Source organism: Antechinus flavipes, chromosome 5 (assembly GCF_016432865.1).
Source record: "Antechinus flavipes isolate AdamAnt ecotype Samford, QLD, Australia chromosome 5, AdamAnt_v2, whole genome shotgun sequence".
NCBI lineage: Eukaryota > Metazoa > Chordata > Mammalia > Dasyuromorphia > Dasyuridae > Antechinus > Antechinus flavipes.
The window spans coordinates 122389786-122411269 of NC_067402.1; the positions used below are offsets into that span (position 1 = coordinate 122389786).

The window sequence follows — 21484 nt, forward strand, 5'->3', positions numbered from 1 at the left end:
AATATTTATTTTATAAGTTACTTCAGCTATAGTAAAAAGAATTTTAATAATGACATTGATAGTAATGATTATGATGATATCTAGTGTTTATGTAATGCTCTGAGGTTTGCTGAGTACTTTACAAATATTGTCTGCTTCTATCCATATAATCACCTTGGGAAGTGGATGCTCTCATCATCCCTGTTTGACAGGTGAGGAAATTGGGTCAGACAAAGGTTAAATAACTTTTCCAGGATTAGACAGCTAGTAAGTGACAGAGCCATTTACCTTTAAGTCTTGTTGACCCATAAGTTTGATGCTCTAATTCATTAACTACATAGGTGTGCCCTATATACTTATATACTTATGTACTATTGTACATTTGCTAAAACAGTGTTGTTCATTCCTGTGATCATATACTAATCAGACATGGAAAGTTCAGAAGAAGGCCATGAAGATTGTTAAGTGGATGGAAAATAGAGCTAGTGTTATGAGGAAATGTTAAAGAATGGAATTATTTAATTAATGGAAGAGAAATAAATATGGGGATGATTTAATGACTTTCCAAATCAGTATTACTTAAAAATAATGCAGCTCTCCCTCTCATCCATATTTAGTACAAGAAATTGGATTATACCACATAGTGAGGGGATCAAGTATAATAAAAGGATTTCTAGTCAGTAAGAATTGTTAACACTGAGAGAGTATTTGAAAAGTTGTTTGCTTTTTCCTGTTGTCAGTCAATAAACATTTATTAAGCACCTACTATGTGCCAGACACACTTAGCATTGGTATCCAGCAAAAAAGCAAAAACAGTCAATGCCTTTAAAGAGTTTATAGTCAAATGGAAGAAACAACTTGAACACAATGGTAAGACGAGATTTATACTAGACAAATCAGAGATTGTTAATAGAAGGAAAGACTCTAGCATTAAAGGGGATAAGTAAAGACTTCTCAGAGAAGATGGAATTTCAATTGGATGTTAAGAAAAGGAAGCCAGGAGAAGTGAAGATGTAGACTGAGTATTTAAGGCATTAAATACCAAGAATGTGATGAGTTTTCTTTTTTGAAGAATAGGAAAGATCCAGGTAATAGAAGGAATAAGTTTATAAGAAAACTGGTAAAGTAGGAAGAGGTCACCATTTTGTAAAGGACTCATTGCTTAAGTTGAAGATTTTGACTTTGCTGGAAAAAATAGAGAGTCATTGGCTGATGTGGTCAGATGTGAACTTTAGGAAGATTATTTTGACCAACTGAGTTATTTTTAAAAATATCATTTCTGAAATACTTTGCAGTTGTTGTTGTAAGTAGAAGAATGACAGGAATATTCTGAGTAACAATTTAGCATTTCCTAATGAAAGAATATGAGCCTTTGTACAACCAGTAATTTGCGTCAGATTTTTTTTTTCCTGAGGTTGCTTAAAACTTAATAACCAGAGGCAATACCATTGTTGTCTCTCATCTGGATTATTGAAAGCCAGAAGTTGTGGAATTTAAACATTTGAGAACAACTCTAAAAATCTAGTCTAGCCTTCAGTTACTCTGAGTGATGGCTATCAGCCTGGGGTCATTCAAAAAGGTTGAAAGGTTCTCTATGGTTCTCTATCACTGTATAATAATTTGGGAAGAGAAAACTCCTTTAGAAGCTTCCAGTTATATGGAAAATATAGAGGCCAAGAAATGTTCAATGATTTTCCCCGGTTTACACAGATAGTAAGTTAAATATTTCATTATTTAGCCCCCATCCTCTGACCCCAAATCCATTACTCTTTCCGTTACACTACGCTAGAAAATTAGATATATTTGTTAGAAGGAAGATCAAATTAGAGTCTAGGACTCAGGGGCATTCAAATCTAGAATTTTAGGAATCTATAATTCTAGGAGTCCTGAAATAAATTAAGTGTGATCCTGACCCAAATTCTCTTTACAGTGACCTTGGAGTTTCAGAAATTTTGGAACGTAGTATTGGTGAAAGTAATGGCATAAAGATTTTCTGGGCTGATTCATTGTGTATAAAACCAAATATTAAAACTGAGTAATGAATCATTTGGATGAACATATGTTTAAACAATTCTCTTGCTGTCATCTACACAAGAAGTTTAATCAAAATTGTTGATATTTATTTGTTTTTTAATTGTATTGATCTTGGCTACATCCCAGGACAATTGAATGAGCATATATTGTTTATAGCATCATTGAATCAGAGATTTACACTTGGAAAATCCAACTCTGTCATTGTACAGCCAGGGAAGCCAAGGCCCATAGAGGCTAAATGGTTTATTCAAAGTCAAGCAGCAAGTAGTGGTAGAGCAAGGATGTGAACTCATATTCTTATGACTGCAAGTTTGGCATTCCAAGCATATGCAGTTAACTTTATATTTTAATTATTTATAACTAATCTATTAAATGTATGTTTCCCCCTGTAAGCTGGATAATGCAGATGAGCAAGCAGCCCAGATCAGAAGAGAACTTGATGGACGTCTACAATTAGCAGAAAAGATGGCAAAGGTAAATTATTAACTATGCATGTGTGAAAATTGAGGCTTTTCTGTTCTTTTTTTTTTTTTTGTAATATCCTCAGGACAGAGCAATAGTATTGTGCAAAGAAGAAATCTTGAGAAAACTTCTTAATGACAGCAGCACTTACATCAACAGTAGTATCTTCTTCCTGAGCCAGGTTTCCTAATATCTTTGGTCAAAGCAGTGCTGCCTATCTTCCATAAGATCTGGGTCAGTGTGAGATCTTGAGCCTTTTAATATCACTTATCTTCATGAGAAGAGCTCCTCCTATCCTGCACACATCCCCCCACTGTATAACCAACCAGTGCCTGCTGAAGCCTACCCCCATTTCCCCAACATTGTCTTTTCTATTTCTCATTCCTGTCCACCCCAACACTACCCTACTGATGTTTCATTGTAAATGTTCTTCCTTCTTTCATTGTACCCTCAGGAACTCCTACTCTGTAATTAACTTCTTTCATTTTGACTGCTTCCATTCCTGCACCCTTCCTTTTCTGGATCTTACTAAGATTTATCTCCCCAACAATGACACTGCATCCCTAGCCATCCTTACTAATGCTGATTGCATCTTATTTTCATATCCTCTGATTCTTACTGGTCCCAGTAGAGAAGTCAGAATACGTTTTCCTCCTCATTACTGCTTCCAGACATTCCAGTTGCTTCTTTAAACTCATTAAATTTCCATCAATGATGTTCATTATTTTCAAATTTATCAATCAGTTTGGATCCTGGTAACCTGTCTGCACTGACACTTCCTGGCATTTTCACTATTTTATATATAAATTTAGTGCAGTTTAACCTGCATCACAGTTTCCCTTAACCACCTTAATTCCTTCCCTTCTTCTAGGAGCCTTCAGCACACTTGTTGATCTTCCTTCAACTACCCTAAAAATTCCTTAGTCTGTTACATGAACTGATGCTAATTGAAGTGAGTAGAACCAAGAAACTTTTTATACAACAACAAGAAGATTATTAATAATCAACCCTGATGGACTTGGCTTTTTTCACCAATGAGGTGATTCAAGCCAGTTCCAGTAGCTTTGTGATGGAGAGAGTCATCTGCATCCAGAGAGATTGAATATGGATCACAATGTAGTATTTTCACCTTTTTGTTGTTGTTATTTGCTTGCTTGTGTTTTTCTTTCTCAATATTTTTCATTTTGATCTGATTTTTCTTGTGCTACGTGATAATTATGTAAATATGTTTAGAAGAATTGCACGTGTTTAATATATATTGGATTGCTTACTCTCTAAAAGAATGGGGAAAGGAGGGAGAAAAATTTGGAACAGTTTCACAAGGATGAACATTGAAAATTATCTTTGCATATACTTTGAAAAATAAAAAGCTATTATTATAAAAACTGTTTCTTAGTCTACTTTGCTCTCAAGGTCTATTCCTCTACTCTACTTCATTTGCTCACAGGGATCGTTATCTTATTCTTACCCAGAAGTCTTCCATTTCCACAATCACTAATTCCAAAATTCATTCATCTGTCAAGATTTGATGATCTTCATATATCAATGTTTTCTTTTATTATTCCATTTATCTCTATGCCTTATTATTCCCAAATCCTTTTGTCTCTTCATAGTAATGTTCAATCTCTCAGCTTTCAGTATTCAGAGGGTTATCATCCTGGCCATAGCTGTATTTTCCTCCCTTCTAAATCTTTGCTTTTTGCTGAACAAATTCGACAAGGTGATATCCTTTATTCTCAAATCCCTTGCTTACTTATCCTTATTGTATTTCTAAAGTACAGTTCTGCATTGCTCCCATTATTTACTTCTTCTGCTGATATAGATATAGATATAGATATATAGATAAGGGAAATCATGAAACCTTATTTAGTGGTCTCATCTGTTTCACCTGGCCCCATATTACAATAAGGTTTTTTTCTTTTTCCTTCCTAACTGATTCTGCTTATGTATCACTAATCCTATCCCCTCACATATTCACTAGAAGATTGTTTACATTGTTATTCTCTCTCTCTCAGATTGTTTACATTGTCATCCTCTCTCTCAAATCTTCAATCTCCCACTATCTACTGATTCATTCATTGCATACTAATTCATTGTCATCAACAAATATTCCCATCATTAAAATTACCCTTGTTAGATTTTTTTCATTACTTATACTCTACTTTGATCCTCCATTTCTTCTCCCTTTCTCAACTAAATTCTTGCAAAAATCCATTCCTGTCTCTAATTTTTCTCCTTATTCTTTTTTTGAACCTTCAGTCTGGCTTTCTCCATTGTCATTCAGATGAAAGTGTTCTCTTTGCTGCCATATCTAATGGCCTTTTCTTAATCCCCATGACTCTTCTTGGAAGCATTTGACATCATTGACCACTTTTTCCTCCAGAATACACTTCTGCTTCCTGTATTTTCCTGATGTTATTCATTTCCATACACTCTTAAGTCCAGCATTATTAGACTACTTGCCCTTTGTCATACATAATGCTCCATCACCTCCTTCATTCTATGTTTTTTCATTGGAAATAGGATAGAGGGAAATAATCAATTAGCTATTTTAACTGAATATGAATGGGATGAATTCATTCATAAAAAAGAAAAAGTTTTGAGAAATAACATAGAAAAGTCTTAATAATACACTGTTTACATGAAGTACATTTAAAACATAATGATTCACACAAAGTTAAGGTGAGGAATTTGAGTGAAATCTATTATACATCTACTAAACTCAAAAGAGTAGGGACTGCAATTATGACATCAAAGAATAAAGTTGATGGAAAGCAATAAAGAGGAAAATTATATTTGCTAAATGTAAACAAATAATGAACCAATTTCATTACTTAAAATGTATTCATGTGTAAATTAATTTGTGTGCATATATACATGCTCATACAAATATACATTTACATATATAAAAATACTTATATGTAGGATAAAAATGCTTTCCTTCTCTTTCTATTCTTCCTCCCTCCTCTCCCTCCTCTGTCCCTTCCTTTCCTTCCTTTATTTCTTCCCTCTTTCCTTTCTTCTTTCTTTTTTTTTTTCTGATTTTTTCACCTTTAGCTTTAGTCCTGTCTCCTCTTCACTCCCAATTCTTGGTTTATTTTTTTCCCTCTTTATAACAGTTTTTTAGTTCAATTTTAGTCCCTTTGTGGAATTTTGCCCACTGATGCTTTTTTAAATTGCCATTTAGGCTGAGCACTAAAGTTTCTCACTTTCACCCCTCAGGTGATTTCTTACCACTGATACTTTTTTGTTCATCCAAAATAAAATTTACTTTAGGAGGTCTGGAACACATTTACTCCTTTGTCTAAGTGGATAAATTGTTGGTTAATCAGGTTAATTGCATCGTGTAATGGTAGGATAAAACCAAACTCCACTGTTTCCTTTCACTCTGCTATCTTAGTCTGATTTTGTTCTTTGACTTCTCAAATTACCTCCTCCTTGGTATGAGGTTGAAAGATTTTCTTTGTGTCCTTTTATTTCCTTCTTTATGCACTATTTTCCATATGACTCTTCTCTCACTAAATGTATCATTTATTTAATTCTTGTTTCTACTCTCTGTGTGGAGTTTAATGCATTTCTACTCCAAACTTTCTCTGTGTGTGTGTATATTCAGTCAGATGAAAGTGCAGTTCCTGTGTTACCTGATTTCCCAACTCTTTGGTCATTTTGATATCATTTTCTACTAATTCATTCTGATTATAAAAGTTTCCTTTTTGTTTCTTCCTTAGTATTCTTTTTTCTTTCCCATTTCTTTTTTATTTAAAGTTATCAAATATAATAGAACTGCTATATTTTCTCAATCTATGATCTTTGAAATCATTAGAGCTCTCTAAGTACCTTTCTTTATTAGAAATGTATGTACTGCATTATTACGTTGTCCCATTTCCTCAAATATATTGAATTTTCTGTTTTTCTTGATTTCTATGTTTGTATTTCAAGGAATCTCCTTAGCTTTATCCTCATTGTTAGGCTTATTTAGACATTTTCTGTTAGAATAAAAATCCATTTTTTCCCTGGTAAAGTTTTTCTCAGGTTTGCTGAGTAAATTGTTTTGGATAGGAGCCCTTTATCTTTTTAATGCTTTTGGAATATCATAAACCATGATTTCCTCTTCTTAATAGAGATAGTTGCTAAGTCTTGTATGATTCTGGCTATAGATCTTTTGTACATAGACTTTTCTATTCTAGTTGCTTGCTGGATTTTTTCCTTTGATCTTGGAGTTATAGATTTAGGTTGTGCTATTCCTAGGAGTGAGTATCTTTCTGAGGATATTAATCAACAATTTATTTTTCGACTTCTGAAATCAATTTCACTATAAGGCCTTCAACTATTAACTCTACACAAATAAATCATAGTTCTAGGCCCCTGATCATTCTCTCTCACCCAACTTGGAGTCAGATTTTGATTTGTATATTGAATATTAACATGGAAAACTAGAAGTCAATATTTATGAAAACAAACTTAATTTCTCATAAGAACTAGTTTTTCTTCACTCTGATGCTTCTATTTCTTTTAATAATGCTGAATTTTTCTCAGTTACTCTGAGATGAAACATTGAAGTTATCTTTGATTTTTGCCTCTTTGTTGTCCTCTTCATCCACTTATCATTTAGATAGCTTGATGATACAGTAAAGAGCAGACTGGACTTGAATTTTAAAAAAAATAAAGAAATTTAACTTCATATTCAGATAGCTATGTGACTTTGAGAAAATCATTTAACCTCTCCCTCAGTTTCCTTTATTGTGACATGGAATTAATAATATCACTTACCCCCTAGGGTTGTTATGAAGATCACATAAGAAAATAAAAGTCTTTTTGAAAGCATTCATTCACAATACCTGACAATTAGTAGGTGCTATATAAGTGCTGTAAAGATATGATCGTATTCCAGAGACAACAAAAAGAAATGATTTCCAATCTCCAATTTTTGCTCTTGCTTGCACAGTTCTCTTAAAATCTCTTAGTACCTCAAATCTGAACTTAGTTTTATAGTCTTATAATTTATATTCCTTTCGCCAATCCATTCTATTCTTTACTGCCAAATTAATCTTAAATACCACTTTGATTATGCCATTCTTAACGCTCAAAAACTTCCAAGAGATCAGAATTTTCATGCAGAAGGACTAAGAATTCCTTAGGTTGATATCCCAAATCCTAACTCTTAGATAAAATTGCAAACTTTCCCCTAAAATTTTATATCCAGTTATTCCCCAGTAGGAAATTACATAATCACACAAATATATTGTCTAATAATTTCCCTTAAGAATTTTTATGTTATCTTGTCACCAGAAATGTCTCTTTCCTTCCTCCTTTTCCCATCCAAATCTTATTTGTTACTCAAAGCACAGTTTAAGCCACACTTTTTCCATGAAGTTTTCTCTTATTCATTCCAACCTACATTAATTTCTTTTTCTTTTACTGAGTTTGCTCTTCAGAATTATGTTTTCACACTAGGGATCTTCATTCTCTGAATCTATTACTTTCTGTTTATTTTTTTGTGTTGTCTTCTTTTTCTTTTTGCTTATATTTTTATCCATTTATCTCATGCAAACTAAAGTTCTACTTACATTCAACAGTATAGCTTAGCACTATGCCACACACATAGTAACTGCTATGATATAAACATGATAAAATAAAAAGCTTGATATAAATTATCACGTTTTTCCTTCCTTCTTCCTTCTTTCCCTTCTTCCCTTCTTTCCTCTATTCCCTCCTTCCCTATCTTCCTTTCCTCCTTTCTTCTATAACTACCTTCTTTCCTCCCTTCTTTCCTCTCTCCCTCCCTTCTTTTCTTTTTTCCTCCCTTGCCTCTCTCCCTTCCTCCCTACCTTCCTTCTTTTCTTTCTTCCTATCTTTCTTCCCTCCCTACTTCCTTTCCTCCCTCTTTTTTCTCCCTTCCTTCCTTCCTTCCATTGATTTTGTATATATGTGTGTGTATAAATAAATGAAATGTGACAAAGTGTAGATCAGAAAGCAACTGAAATAGTCTTATGCTTGATATATATATTGTGTATGTAACTAAGTACTTTAACTTTTCAGGGCTCTAGGCCTCTATCTAAGATGAAAAATGATAGAAGAGTTTTTCCTTGTTCACTTGTTTTAATCATGTCTAGTTTTTGATGACTCCTTTGGGGGTTTTCTTGGCAGAGATACTGGAGTGGTTTGCCATGCTCCAATTTATTTTATTGGTAAGGAAACTGAGGCAAACAGGGTTAAATGACTTGTCCAAGGTCACATAGCAATTAAGTGTCTGAGGCTGAGGGTTTCCTAACTAAATCTGCCACTCTATCCACAGTGCCATTTAACTGCCTCCAGAGAAGGAGTTTCCTCACCTGGAAGTAACTATACTTTTGAAATCACATATCTAATTGCTTTTTCCCTAATGTAACTATATTGGTTTTGTCGATGCAAATGAATTGCTAATGAAAAATACTGTATTTTGTATGCTATGATAATTTGGAAACATAGCCTCCATGCATAAGATCATAAAATAGTAACATAGATTGTCAGACATAAAATAAGCACTCTCCTTATCCTATTAAGCCACGAATTAAGGTGAAATCTGTCTTGACCTAATGAAATAAAAATTAAAATAGAACTTGGGGAAATCTTATTTCATAATTTTATGTAACTGGTATTATATTTGCCATGACCAGTATTTAGTAACTGAATAAAACACATGTTTTCCCCACATTACTCTTAGAGATTAAAAAGATTAATTTTTCACTTTTAAAAATGCTCTTTCTAAAATGTGTTATATCCTTTACTACTTTAAAAAAACAACATATTATTTAGCCTTTTTTAAAAGGCTTAGATCAAGATGAATTGCTATACTGGTGAATGGAAGTAGAGCTTTAGTTTGCATGAGACACAATGATGAGTAGATGCTGACCCCAGAATTTGTCCTGGAACTTATTTATTGAAAAATTCCCTATTATCACTTTGATTTTTGCTCATTTGCATTTTTCTCATAAAGGTAGACTAGAAGATGTACAGTTACGTGACCTCCAGGGCAATGTTACATGGATGATTTTATTTAAAATCAATTAGGGAATCTAAGGCCAAAGCAGTTTTTACCCAAGTGATCTCACCCTTCAGGAAGGCAAAAACAAAAACAAAATTCTCTTTAGTTGATATTATAAATAACCTTTGACATAGTATCATCAGTGAAAAATCTCTCTGAGTCACTAATAAAATGGGTCATAAATTGTTCTTGGCCAGCATTCAACCTTTCTTTTATCTCATTTTCATTAAATGTGTTAATTAATTATGAAAAAAACTTTCAGCATTTCAAGAATCTGATAGAGGACATTTTGCATAGAGCTTTAGTCATCATTATTATTATCATCGTAGCACATTTAGTAATTAAACTGAGCCATTATTGTCTCTACACCTTCATCTTTTAACAAAACTTTAGGCAGAACAATTTTAAAATTGTATCTTTGATGCTATAATGAAAACAATGAAAATTGTAGAAAGAGTTCTAGACTTGGATTCAGGAAAGTGATATTTCTATTCTGCCTCTGATATTGGATGTGTAACTATGATCATGTTAAACCTTTCAGTCACATTTTCTCATCACTATAATAGAGATGATAATACTTGTTCTGCCTTTCTCCATAGTGTTTTATAATAAGTGTTTTGGAAATTTTCACATTGCTATGTAATGTGAATTCTTCTTATTATTAACATAATGAATAAGCCCTCCCAGAAAACCATCCTTTATAAAAACAAAAGAATAACAAAGGGAGACAGATAAGTAATTCATCAAAACTAATCAGCACATCAATCAAGCCCAACATCATGTATAGTATCTTCCATTTCAGCAAATTAGGGGAGTTTATTTTCTTATATAACTTTTGGAATTAAACTTGATCATTATAATTTTAAAACATTTCATTTTAATTATTGAATTTCCTGTTACATTATTATTGTAGTGATTGTGCACATTGACTTTTTTTGGTGTTAATTTGTTTTGCAGCAGTTCATATAAGTCCATGTTTCCCGTTTTTTCATCGCATTCATCATTTCTTACATTGCCATATAGCATTACGTTAAAATGTCAAAATTTATTTAGATATCTCCCACTTAATGGATATTTTCTTTGTAACTAGTTTTGATGAATCTGGGAAATTAATTTTTTAAAGCATTTTCCTTCTTAGGGCATATGCTCAATGTTATTGTCTCTGGTCAAACTGTATAGACATTTTTGTCCTTTCCCCACATAATTCCAAATTACTTCCTATAATGATTGTTAGTTTACATTATTCCACCAACAGTACCTTGGAGAACATATAGTGTAATGTTTTCCATAAATTTGTGATCTCATATAGTTTTCTAAATGTATATTACTAACTCAGCTATTTGTAAACAATAAATAATCATTCTGAATTTGATATAATTTCATAAAACTGATGATTAAGAATGTGAGTTGAAGAATGAGAAGTCATTACACTTTTAACACTTTATAAAAGTATCATCTTCTTATGTGTAAAAATTACCTAATATATCTTGAAAATGTGGATCATATTGTTGAATATTTACTATGAATTTCACACAAATATATTACAGAATGATTCTTTGGTATCTTTGATAACACAAAATATCTGACTCGCAGCATAAAAGACATTAAATCCTGAATGTTATTATTGAAGAAAAGTTAGTTTTCAGGAATTAAAAGGCTATCAGAGGCTAATTGAGATTCATCAAATCACCTATAAAACAAAATTACATTGACTTTTATAATTATGTTTGCATGTTTTCTCACGGAGGTGCCTTTTCAAAAGAAGTTAGGACTGGCATATAGCTTGCTTTTTGTATATCATACTGATCCTCAATAATGTAGAGTCAATATGTTTAAACTCTAAATTGTTCAGACATGAAGCTTTAGTCTATTAAACTAAATTGTAGATCAGATATGCTAGAAAGTCAACTTAGATTTATTTGTTTGGTTATATTGCAATGGGAAAATCTATCACCTTGTTATATTTTTAAAAATGATTTGAGTTAGTGATGATGTGATTTAAAACATATTTCATAACATTTTGAATTTAAAATAATGTTTAGCAATATTTTTAATTTTTTTTAAGGAAAGGAAATTCCCCAAGTTTGTAGCAAAAGAAATGGAGAACATGTTCATAGAAGAGATGAGGTCTTCCGTGAATTTGCTTATGGCTAATTTGGAAAGCCTTCCAGTATCTAAAGGTGGTCCGGAGTTTAAACTGCAGAAGTTAAAGCGATCACAGAATTCTGCATTCTTAGATATGGGAGATGAGAATGAGATTCAGCTGTCAAAATCAGATGTGGTGCTGTCATTCACATTAGAGGTAAGTACTTGCATGATAGTCTGTCAGCTTAAAGGAAACTAAAAATAGCACTTTCTGGTTGCTTTTAAACTTAAAAAGTTAAGTTGCTTTAACTTTTACACTTAAACTTCTGTGTGTGTGTGTGTGTGTGTGTGTGTGTGTGTGTGTGTACACACACACACACACACACACACACACATTTTATTTTAAATGTGTGTATATGTATAGCATTTATATACATATATGGCATTTAAGTTATACCTGAAAATTCCTAGTTAAATATTATATGCAAATGCATGTAGATTTAACCTGCAAATTAGTATTATTAAATACTTTTAAGTGTGCCTTCTTTATGACATCTTTTAGTCTCCTTTGCTGATCATTATCCAAATCATGCTCTCGGACTTGGGTGTACCCCAAAGTTCTGTCCCTAGCGTACTACTTTTCTCCCTACTCCCTCATTCAGAGTCTACTCGTGGATTTAATTTTATCTTTACTATACAAATAACCCTTAGATCTGTTTAATTAGTGTTCATGTCTCTCCAGAGCTTCAATTTCTTCTCATTCACAATTTTTCAGACCTTGCAAACTAGGTACCCTTCTCAAAGTAAGCATCTTCAGAGTAGAACTCATCATCTTTCAACCTATATCCACCTTCTTCCAAAATTTGTAAAAGCACCAAACTTCTGTCATAGTTAGGGTCATCCTTCAGATCTCCCAGCTTCCCACTTTGTCTGTCACTACTGACTCCTTTTTTTACTCACTTCACATATACAGACACAATTATATTTTGTCATTCCCCCCCACATCTCTTGTCTCTCCTCTGCATATATACAGCTACCTTCCATTACCTCTTGCCTTAACTCATTGATTTTCCTGCATCAAGTCTTTTTCTTCTTCATTCTGTTCTCCATATAACTGCTAAAATTTTGAGTTTTTACTGAATGAATTCTTTATTTCCTTATTGCCTTTGAGATTAAGTATGCTCATTTGGTATTAAAAACTCTTCAAATCTAGTCCCCACCTACTTTTGCGAGTTTATTACAATTGATTTATGGACTCTGGTGTAAAAATCTGGCCTATTTAATATTCCTCATGCATAACATTTTCTCCATTTCCTGTCTCCTTATGTATTCTTAGCTTGTGGCCTCTATAAAACAGGGATGACCTATAGTCTATGATTTGTTTACTGTTGCTAATTTAATGAAATCAGAGGTCTTGATAACCCTTCACCTGCTCAACTGTTAGTAACATACACATACATATACATAAGTATATTTTTTACTATACCTATACTATATATTTGTGGTCAATATGAATATAGTTCTTTTTTGATAATCCTAATTTGCATAATTTTCCTTAAGCCTTACCCTATTTTCTTATAATGATGTATTTTATTGTTACTGTGCCATATTATGCTGTTAAATTCATATATTATGATAAATTCATCCATTATCCAGGCCTGGCACATGTAGCTTGTTTTCCATTTTTGCAGTTTCTGATAAATATAATATTTTTAGAATAGATTTTTGTAAAATTTTTAGAATATTAGTAAATGAGTCATTGGCTCACAAGTTATGAATCATATATTATAATAGCTCTTTACAATGTTTGCAAAGATTGATTTTAATATATACATATTTGTATACAAATGTATATAAAGATTTTTTTTCAGTCAGTCATTCTTACTTCTTAGTTGGAATTCACAAGGTTTTTGTTAGACATTTTTTTTTGTCTGTTTGCTTGATCTTGCAGGAGTTTTTCCCCCTAGTTAGAAAGAATGAAGTTTATGTGGTATTTTTGTTTGTTTCTTCTTTTTGTTGCTTAAAGGTGATCTTTTGTCATTTTTCTGTCAGTCTTAGCTATTACTGGAGTTTAGAGCCTTAATTTACTCTAGATCCAAATATCATATGTACTACATATATAATTTGGTTCTTTATGTGATATATGTTTAGATGAAATCTAATACACATTCCCTGAACCTAGTGGTTGCCCCTGGAAGCTGCAGGAATCTAGGTATAAGCCTGAGTCTTAGATATTACAGTCTTTAATCTCTCCATTAATGATATTTAAGCCTTAACTGGATAAATTAGTGGTTATTCACGCCAAAGCAGCTGGAGGGAAAGTCTCATTTTGGTCTTTTCTCCCTTTGTGTTCTTCTGTAAATGAATTCAGAATTAGGAATATGGTGATAGGCTCCTATTCCCAACATCGTCCTACTTTGTCCTTTGAGGTTGAAATGTACAGAGGATGAAAGTCTAGGATGCTTTCCTTCTATTCCTTTCCCTCAATTTGGGTCTAAATTATTGAGATTCAATGTAACTTAAAACACAGCGATTTTGAGCTTTTAACACTGTGCCAACATAGATTCCTTTAGTTCTAAATCTGTGATCCTATGATTTTTCAAGACATCTAGTGATGAATTATTCTAAATACATATCACTGGCATTGAATGTACTTTGAGAATTACACATATAATTATAAGGAAATTATTATAGGTAGCTGTTATTTTACCCACCCCATTTTCATTTTAATCCATTTTTGCATACACTGCCTTAAAACAGATTTATATGATCTACATTTTAGTCAGCTCTCAATTCATTGTTCAGAAACTTTTCATCTGGCTCTCTCTCTTTTTTTCCTTTTGCTAGTACCCTATTTTCCTGTCCCTGCCCATTAACAAATAAATTAGAAATAACTTAAAAAAGGAAATATGATAGAACCAGATAATTTTCATATTTAATAATATCTCAAGCAAAAAATTTAGTAGGGGCATTTAAACAGAGGACTAAAATTAGGTTTCTATGAAATTTAATGATGAACAAAACTAAAATGTCTCTGGTCTCTTCTACTTTCATTTTCTCTGATGATTTAGGGGTCACTGAATTTTGTCCTATAAATTCAAATTTATAAACTTGTTACTCTATTTATAAAAACCTTTTGAAACTGGCAATTCTTTAGGGCACAACATTCCCTGCACAGATGGTAGTATTGTTGTAGGGAACAGAATGATTGTTTCACAAGTTGGGTGTTTGAGGAGGTCCTATTTACAATAACTTGTCGTGGAGGTGACAGAAATAGTGTCAGCAGATGCTATCTTTCATCTCGTTTACACTTTGGCTATTTGACAGACTGAAGAAGGAAATGCCATGTAAAAAGGATAATAATCTGAAATATGGGCCAGTGTTAACACATTTTCTCTTAAAATCATCTTACATTGCATAATTGCTTCATTCTTAATGTTGGAATGTAAGTTGTAAAAATTATACCATCTGATGAAAATTAAGCAAAAAAAAAAAAAGATTCTCTCTCACTGCAAAAAGGGAGGGTTAAAATTACAGTAATTCAGACATTTGTATTTGAGCTTTATTTATGGAAACTAAGTAGAAATGGCAGATATTCCACATAACTCAGCTGGTACAGGAGTTTCATTTAGAGTTTCAGCACATCCCTCAGTGTTGTATGCTACAAATTTTTTTTGTTTAATTAATAATATTTCATATCTGCTCCAGAATTATGCTCCATGTAGATTAAGTACTTTATCTTCCTCAAGAAGGAACTTTTGGAATATGTCACCATTTTCCATGAATTCCTGGAAACCTCTTTTCAGCTATATCCTTGATAGTTTTATAAATTTATTTTCAGTTGACAAAAATGACAAAGATGCTAAAAACTTTTTGATTATGAACTGTTTTGGTAAAAATTGGGGAAGAAAAAAAAGCTTTTAACTTTTGGAGATATAGAAAATGGTAGAAATCCTTCCTCTGCCACTTCCTATATGTCATCTCCTTGCGGGGTTGAACTAGATATGGCTTCTGAGTTCCTTTCTACTATAAGTTCCTGATCCTTTGAACCTACACAGAAGATTCCATTGTGTTGGCTATTTTCCTTAGTTATTAACTGCCTTCATATTTTATTCTTTTTTTAAATTAAAGCTTTTTGTTTTCAAAACATATGCATGGATAATTTTTCAATATTAACCCTTGCAAAACCTTATGTTCCAATTTCCCCCCCTTTCCTTCACCCCCTCCCCTAGATGGCAAGTAATCCAATATATGTTAAACATGGTAAAAATATCAATAGTTTATTCTTTAAAAAATTTATACAGAATTAAAAGCAATTAAAATGTGTTGTACATTCCATTTATTTATTTATTCATATCTCTTATTTTATTCCTTCCAGCTTTCTAAAAGGTTATACTGGGATTTTGGATTATCTGAAAGGGAGAATAGGTTACTCTGAAGATGACTGATTTTCTTAATATGTCTCATTATCTCATGATTCTCACAATGGACAGATCTCATAGCATAGTATAATGAGTAATTCAGAAATGTTGGATTTGGGGGATGGAGCTTTCTTTTGCATGCTATAAAGTACTCATAAGAGCACTTTATAGTGCTCTTATGTTTGAATATGAAAATATAATGTTTTATACCAGATCAGCCATCAAAGGAAAAGGTATGTACATGAAATTATACCTAAAGCTTCATGGATTTATAAGAATGAATAATATTATAAGCTTGATATAATAAATATCATTCAATTTGTATTTAATGAAAATAAACAAGGACAACTTTACATTTTTAAAATGTACAAACTTAAATATTTAAGATTATAAAAGAAACCAATTACATTGAAACACATTTACTAAATTATTTTTATCAAGGTCCATAGAATCATGTTAATAACTCATCTCTCCCTCTCTCTCTCCTTTCCTTTATTTCTCCCTCCCTCCCTCTATCTCTCTCAATGACAAATAGTAGTACATGCACTGATTTTGTCATTGTAAGCAAAGTGGGAGAGCAATCCACTAAAATAAACCACGATTTATGACATAACAGCCAAATCCTGGGAAGTAGTTTCAACCACATAAAGATTAAATGACTTGCCTAGGGTGTGTCACAATGGGAGTAATAATCCAAAATAACAAATAACAGACATTAAAACATTTCTGAGATCAACATAATTTGTGTGGTACAGTTAAATAAATGCTGAATTTGGAATAAAAAAAACCCAAGATCAAATTCCAGATGTCCTATCTACTATTAGGCTGTGTAGTAGTTAGAACACTTGCTCTGGAGTCAGAACCTGGGAGTTCAAATTTAACTTCAGACTCTTACCAGCTGTGTGACATTGGGCAAGACAATTAGGCTCTATTTAACTAAAGCTCCTTATTTGTAAAATAGAGATAATAATAGCACCTACTTCCCAGGGATGCTGGGAAGATCAAATGAGATAATAATTGTAAAGTATATAGTACAGTGCCCAGCACATTGTAAGCATATTATTTTCATTATCATTATTAATGGCTTGTGGCATTGAGCTTATATTGCCATTTGTTATCTGTGCCTTGCTTTTCAAATTTATAAAATAAGATAAGAATATTTTGCCTCTATTCTATGGGAAATTTTTAAAAGAAATCAGATGACATATGTAAAATGTTATAATAAGTGTCTGCTTTTATTATTGTGTAATGGGGAAGTATCATTCGTCTCTATCAGTTATAAAAAGGAGATTACCTTATGGAAGATAATATTCAATGCATATATCTCTCATCACAAGTTTTGAGAATCAGTTGGGAATCATTTTGTGAATGCTTAGACAAAATCATTTTCATTTTTGGCAGTCTGAGTTGAGAGATCTCTTAAAGAATTTCCCTTAAATTTAAATATTTTAAAATAATTTCCCATTTATAGTTAGCTATTTGAGTTGATGCTTAAATAAACTTTGGGGGAATTGTTTCTTTATTATATCTTCACTTGTTAAAAGTTGAAATTGAAGAACATAAAAATAAATGGTATAACTTCCTTCCAGGGAATAATATTGATTATTTTTTTCTAGGTGATAAGTGATTCATTCAAAAACTGTTTATTCTTGTTAATGATATTCTAGTCTATCATCATCACAAAATGCTATTAAAACTAAATGAGGAAGAAAACTTAAAATCTATGATTATTGACAATAGCTTCATGAGAATAGCATTTGAGTTCTGCTTCAATCTATGGAGAGAATTTCAAGCTGGGACAGGTTTGCCATTGTTTTATGAAAAAATACTATAAGTGGGAAAGCTCAAAGAACTTTTTCAGGAGTAGAATTACTTACTACTGCCATATTTGTGCTCTTCTTTTAGTCTTGTTTTGTGACACAGTACCTTTTTGTTCCTTTTCTGTTTTTTAGATTGTTATCATGGAGGTTCAAGGTTTAAAGTCAGTTGCTCCAAATCGAATTGTTTATTGCACAATGGAAGTAGAAGGTGGAGAAAAACTTCAGACAGATCAGGCTGAAGCCTCACGGCCACAGTAAGCTATTAACAGTGTTTTGTTTTATTTTATTTTAATAGAAATGTGTTTTTTGTAGAGTGATATATTTTCTTAACACTTTAAAATTGCTGTTTGGATAGCTTGTCTCAAGTGCAGAGAATCTATAATTGCCTTTTTTTGATAATGGTATTCTAATTAGAAGAATAGCTATATTCTTGGGAGATATAATTAGGAAATCTGGTGTGTAGATGTAGAATTAATGACAAATGAATAAAATGTTTATAAATTATTATAAGGAATGATATATATCACTGGCATACTGTAATATGCACAGGGATGAAATTTTATTGGTGAGTATGTAATAAACAACCTGTATTTGTATGTTCTATAAATGTGGATTTTTATAGAAGAGAGCAACAAATCAGCTATAATGGTAGCATGGTTTGATAAAGAGGAAAAAAAATTGGTTAATGACTTCACTTTCTATCTGTCCAATCCATCAGCTCTTTTCTTTTCCACCAGAGGCTGGCACATGTCATCAGAAACTAGTACTGTTTACAGTAGTCACACCAAAGAAGAATATGTCTCCAAAAACATGTAGCCCTGGGAATCCAAGAACCCACAAAACTAGCTGAACTGTATAACTCTGTGCATGCTACCACAGGATGTAGAATTCTTTTGCTCTTGCTTATCTCAATAAACTTCCAGGTTCTTTTTGGTGGACCCAAAAGTTATCTAGGAATTATTTAGAAACATAGTAATTACAAGGCTACTCAGTAGTGCTAAAGCCAAGAGAGTCCAAAAGGACTGAGGTAATAGAATGAGAATTTTTTTTAGTTCTTGCCTGATCCTGGTAGAATTGAAATGATGATGCAGACAAGGATCATAAAATCTCATAGCTACATCCCGCTTTAAAGATCAACAAAATCAATTTCCATTTTGCATCAAGAAACTGAAACACAAAGAAGTTAAATAATTTGCCCAAAGTCATAGAGAGAATAAGTAGTAGAAGTGCATTGACTCACAGATCTATGGATTTCCAACCCAGAATACTTGTTACTGTATTGTGCAGTCTTCTTAAGCCTTCAAGTTAAAAGATATTTATTTTCAAAGTATCAAGGAACTGAGGTTGAAAAAATAAAAACGAAATATTTCCTGTTTCCTCAAGATATTAGTATTGTAGTGAGAAGAGAGATTAATAAATTACATATAATGTAAGTTATAATGTCCTAAGTACATTGGCAAGGACATGAAGAATGAAGAATGATATGGAAATGCAAAATGAGAGATCAATTCCAGTTGGAGGATCAGGGAAAGTTTCATGATGACACCTGAGGTAAGCTTTAATGAATTCCAGAATCTTAGAGTTTAAGCAGACTTTAGATATTAGGTAGTCCAAATGTGTTAGAAATGTAACCTATGGGCCCAATACTCAGAAATGCTACCTAACTAAACCAGCTTAAGATGTAATTCAGAAATATTCAGCAAAATAATACCAATGCAATAACACACAAAAATGTTAATATGTGATATTCTAAATCATTGCTGCATGTAGGAGGTCATCCATTTCTATTATATACATATGCATACATATGCATACACATACACACACACACACATACACGAATAAATACTATAAGAAGTATTTCTTCTTATAGTCTTCTCTGGTACTAAAGAAAAGAACTGACTATGGAGAAAGATTCTAGACTCTAAGACAGAACAGTATCACAATGTAAAGAATTTCTTTACCCTGGACTCAAAGTAACATTTTTCTTACCATTTGGGATTATGTTTTTTGGTTATGATGTTTTCATGTCCTTCTTAAGTTGTAAATACAAACAGAGTCTTGTACCCATTACATTACATTTTTGAATGTACTATGTGGGTTAAAAGATTTAATCAAAAATACCCTGATTAGACTAACCCATTTGGGAATGGAACAGAGAAGGCACTAGAAACTGACAGAATGGTGGTTTCACATAGAATGTGAAAAAAGGTTGAAAAAACAGGATTCTAAGAGGTAGAGGTAAAAAAAAATGTTTTGCTAGTGTGAATGACTAAGTCAAGGGTACTAAATTGAGAAATGTAATAATGTTTATAAGGAGCCATTAATAAGAAAGCTACTATGGCTTCACCATATTGTGCTTGAAAGAGACTCACATAATTTTGGAAAGGTAGACTGGGACCAAGTTGTGAAGAGCTCTAAATGACAGAGGAGTTTAATCAATAAAGCATTTCTTGAGTGCCAAGCATTGTGCCAAGTAGTGGTGATTTTGAAAAAGACAAATATGTTGTTTCTGACCTCCAAAGGGTTCACATTCAATGGAAGAGACAATATACAGTTGAAATATAAATAGATAGATAGTTATATCTCTCTATATTATAGATATAGATCTATATATTTATATAGAGAGATCTATGTATACATAGATAGATATAGTTCTATCTATCTATCGATCTATCAATTGAATATCTTATCAAATAGAAGAGGCCATATGGGCAGACCTGCACTTTAGGAAAACCACTTTAACAACTTAAGCGGAGCATGAATGGAAGGCTATTTATAGTAATCCAGGTAAGAGGTGATGAGAGAGCTTGCAGCACAATAGTATCTGTGATTGGAGCAAAATGGACTTATAGAAGAGGTCTTGTGAAGGTAGAAACTGACTTGGCAACAGATTGTATATGTAGGATGATTGCAAAGAGGAATCAGTGATGGCACTGATATTGCAAGCCGGATGCCTGGGAGGATAATCGTGCCATTAATAGTAAAATGGACATGGGGGGAGGGGGGAGAGAGTGCAAAGAAAATGCGTTGCCTTTTGAATATATGAAATTTGAGATCCCTATGGAAAATCAAGCCCAAAATCACAATAGGCCATTAGTGATTTGTATCTGGAGCTTAACAGAAAGACCAAGGCATGTGTCTTTGGGCATGTGTGTGTACATATCTACTTATAGAGAGAGAGATGGAGGGAGGAAGAAGGAGGGATAGATATTAGAATCATCTACATATATGTGATAATTGAATCCATAGAAACTGGTGAGATCACCAAAATAAATACAGAGGAAGAAGTAAAAGAGATATGGGACAGTCTCTGCAAGAGGGTGAGAAAGGGGGAGTACATCAGTGGATAGTTGGAAAGATCTAGATGAAGATCCAGCAAATAATCTGACTGAGAATCATGACCATCAGCCATGAAGAAAGAAGGGAAACAAGAGACGGGTAGAGAGAGAAGGTCCAAAAACCTAAAATATAGAGTATCTAGAAGAGAGTGATTAACAGCATCAAGGACTGGAAAGAAATCATAAAGAATCTGAATTGAGAAAAAGACTACTAGATTTAAGATTTACTTTATATTCGTTCCCAGTGGCAATAATGATCCACTAGAGTTTATTAAATAGAAATGGCATGATAAAGTTTAACTACATTTTAGAAATATA

The 21484-nt window shown here is 32.5% G+C and overlaps 1 protein-coding gene across 5 annotated transcripts in view; it reads left to right on the forward strand.

Moving 5' to 3' along the window:
• CADPS2 (calcium dependent secretion activator 2) overlaps window positions 1–21484 on the forward strand; it is a 678782-nt gene that overhangs the window by 287266 nt on the left and 370032 nt on the right. For all 5 annotated transcript variants that reach the window (XM_052001541.1, XM_052001542.1, XM_052001543.1 and 2 more), the window contains exons 4-6: window positions 2407–2487; window positions 11565–11801; window positions 17958–18079. In XM_052001541.1, coding sequence (XP_051857501.1) covers window positions 2407–2487; window positions 11565–11801; window positions 17958–18079 — 440 coding nt within the window. The remainder of the gene's footprint in view (window positions 1–2406; window positions 2488–11564; window positions 11802–17957; window positions 18080–21484) is intronic.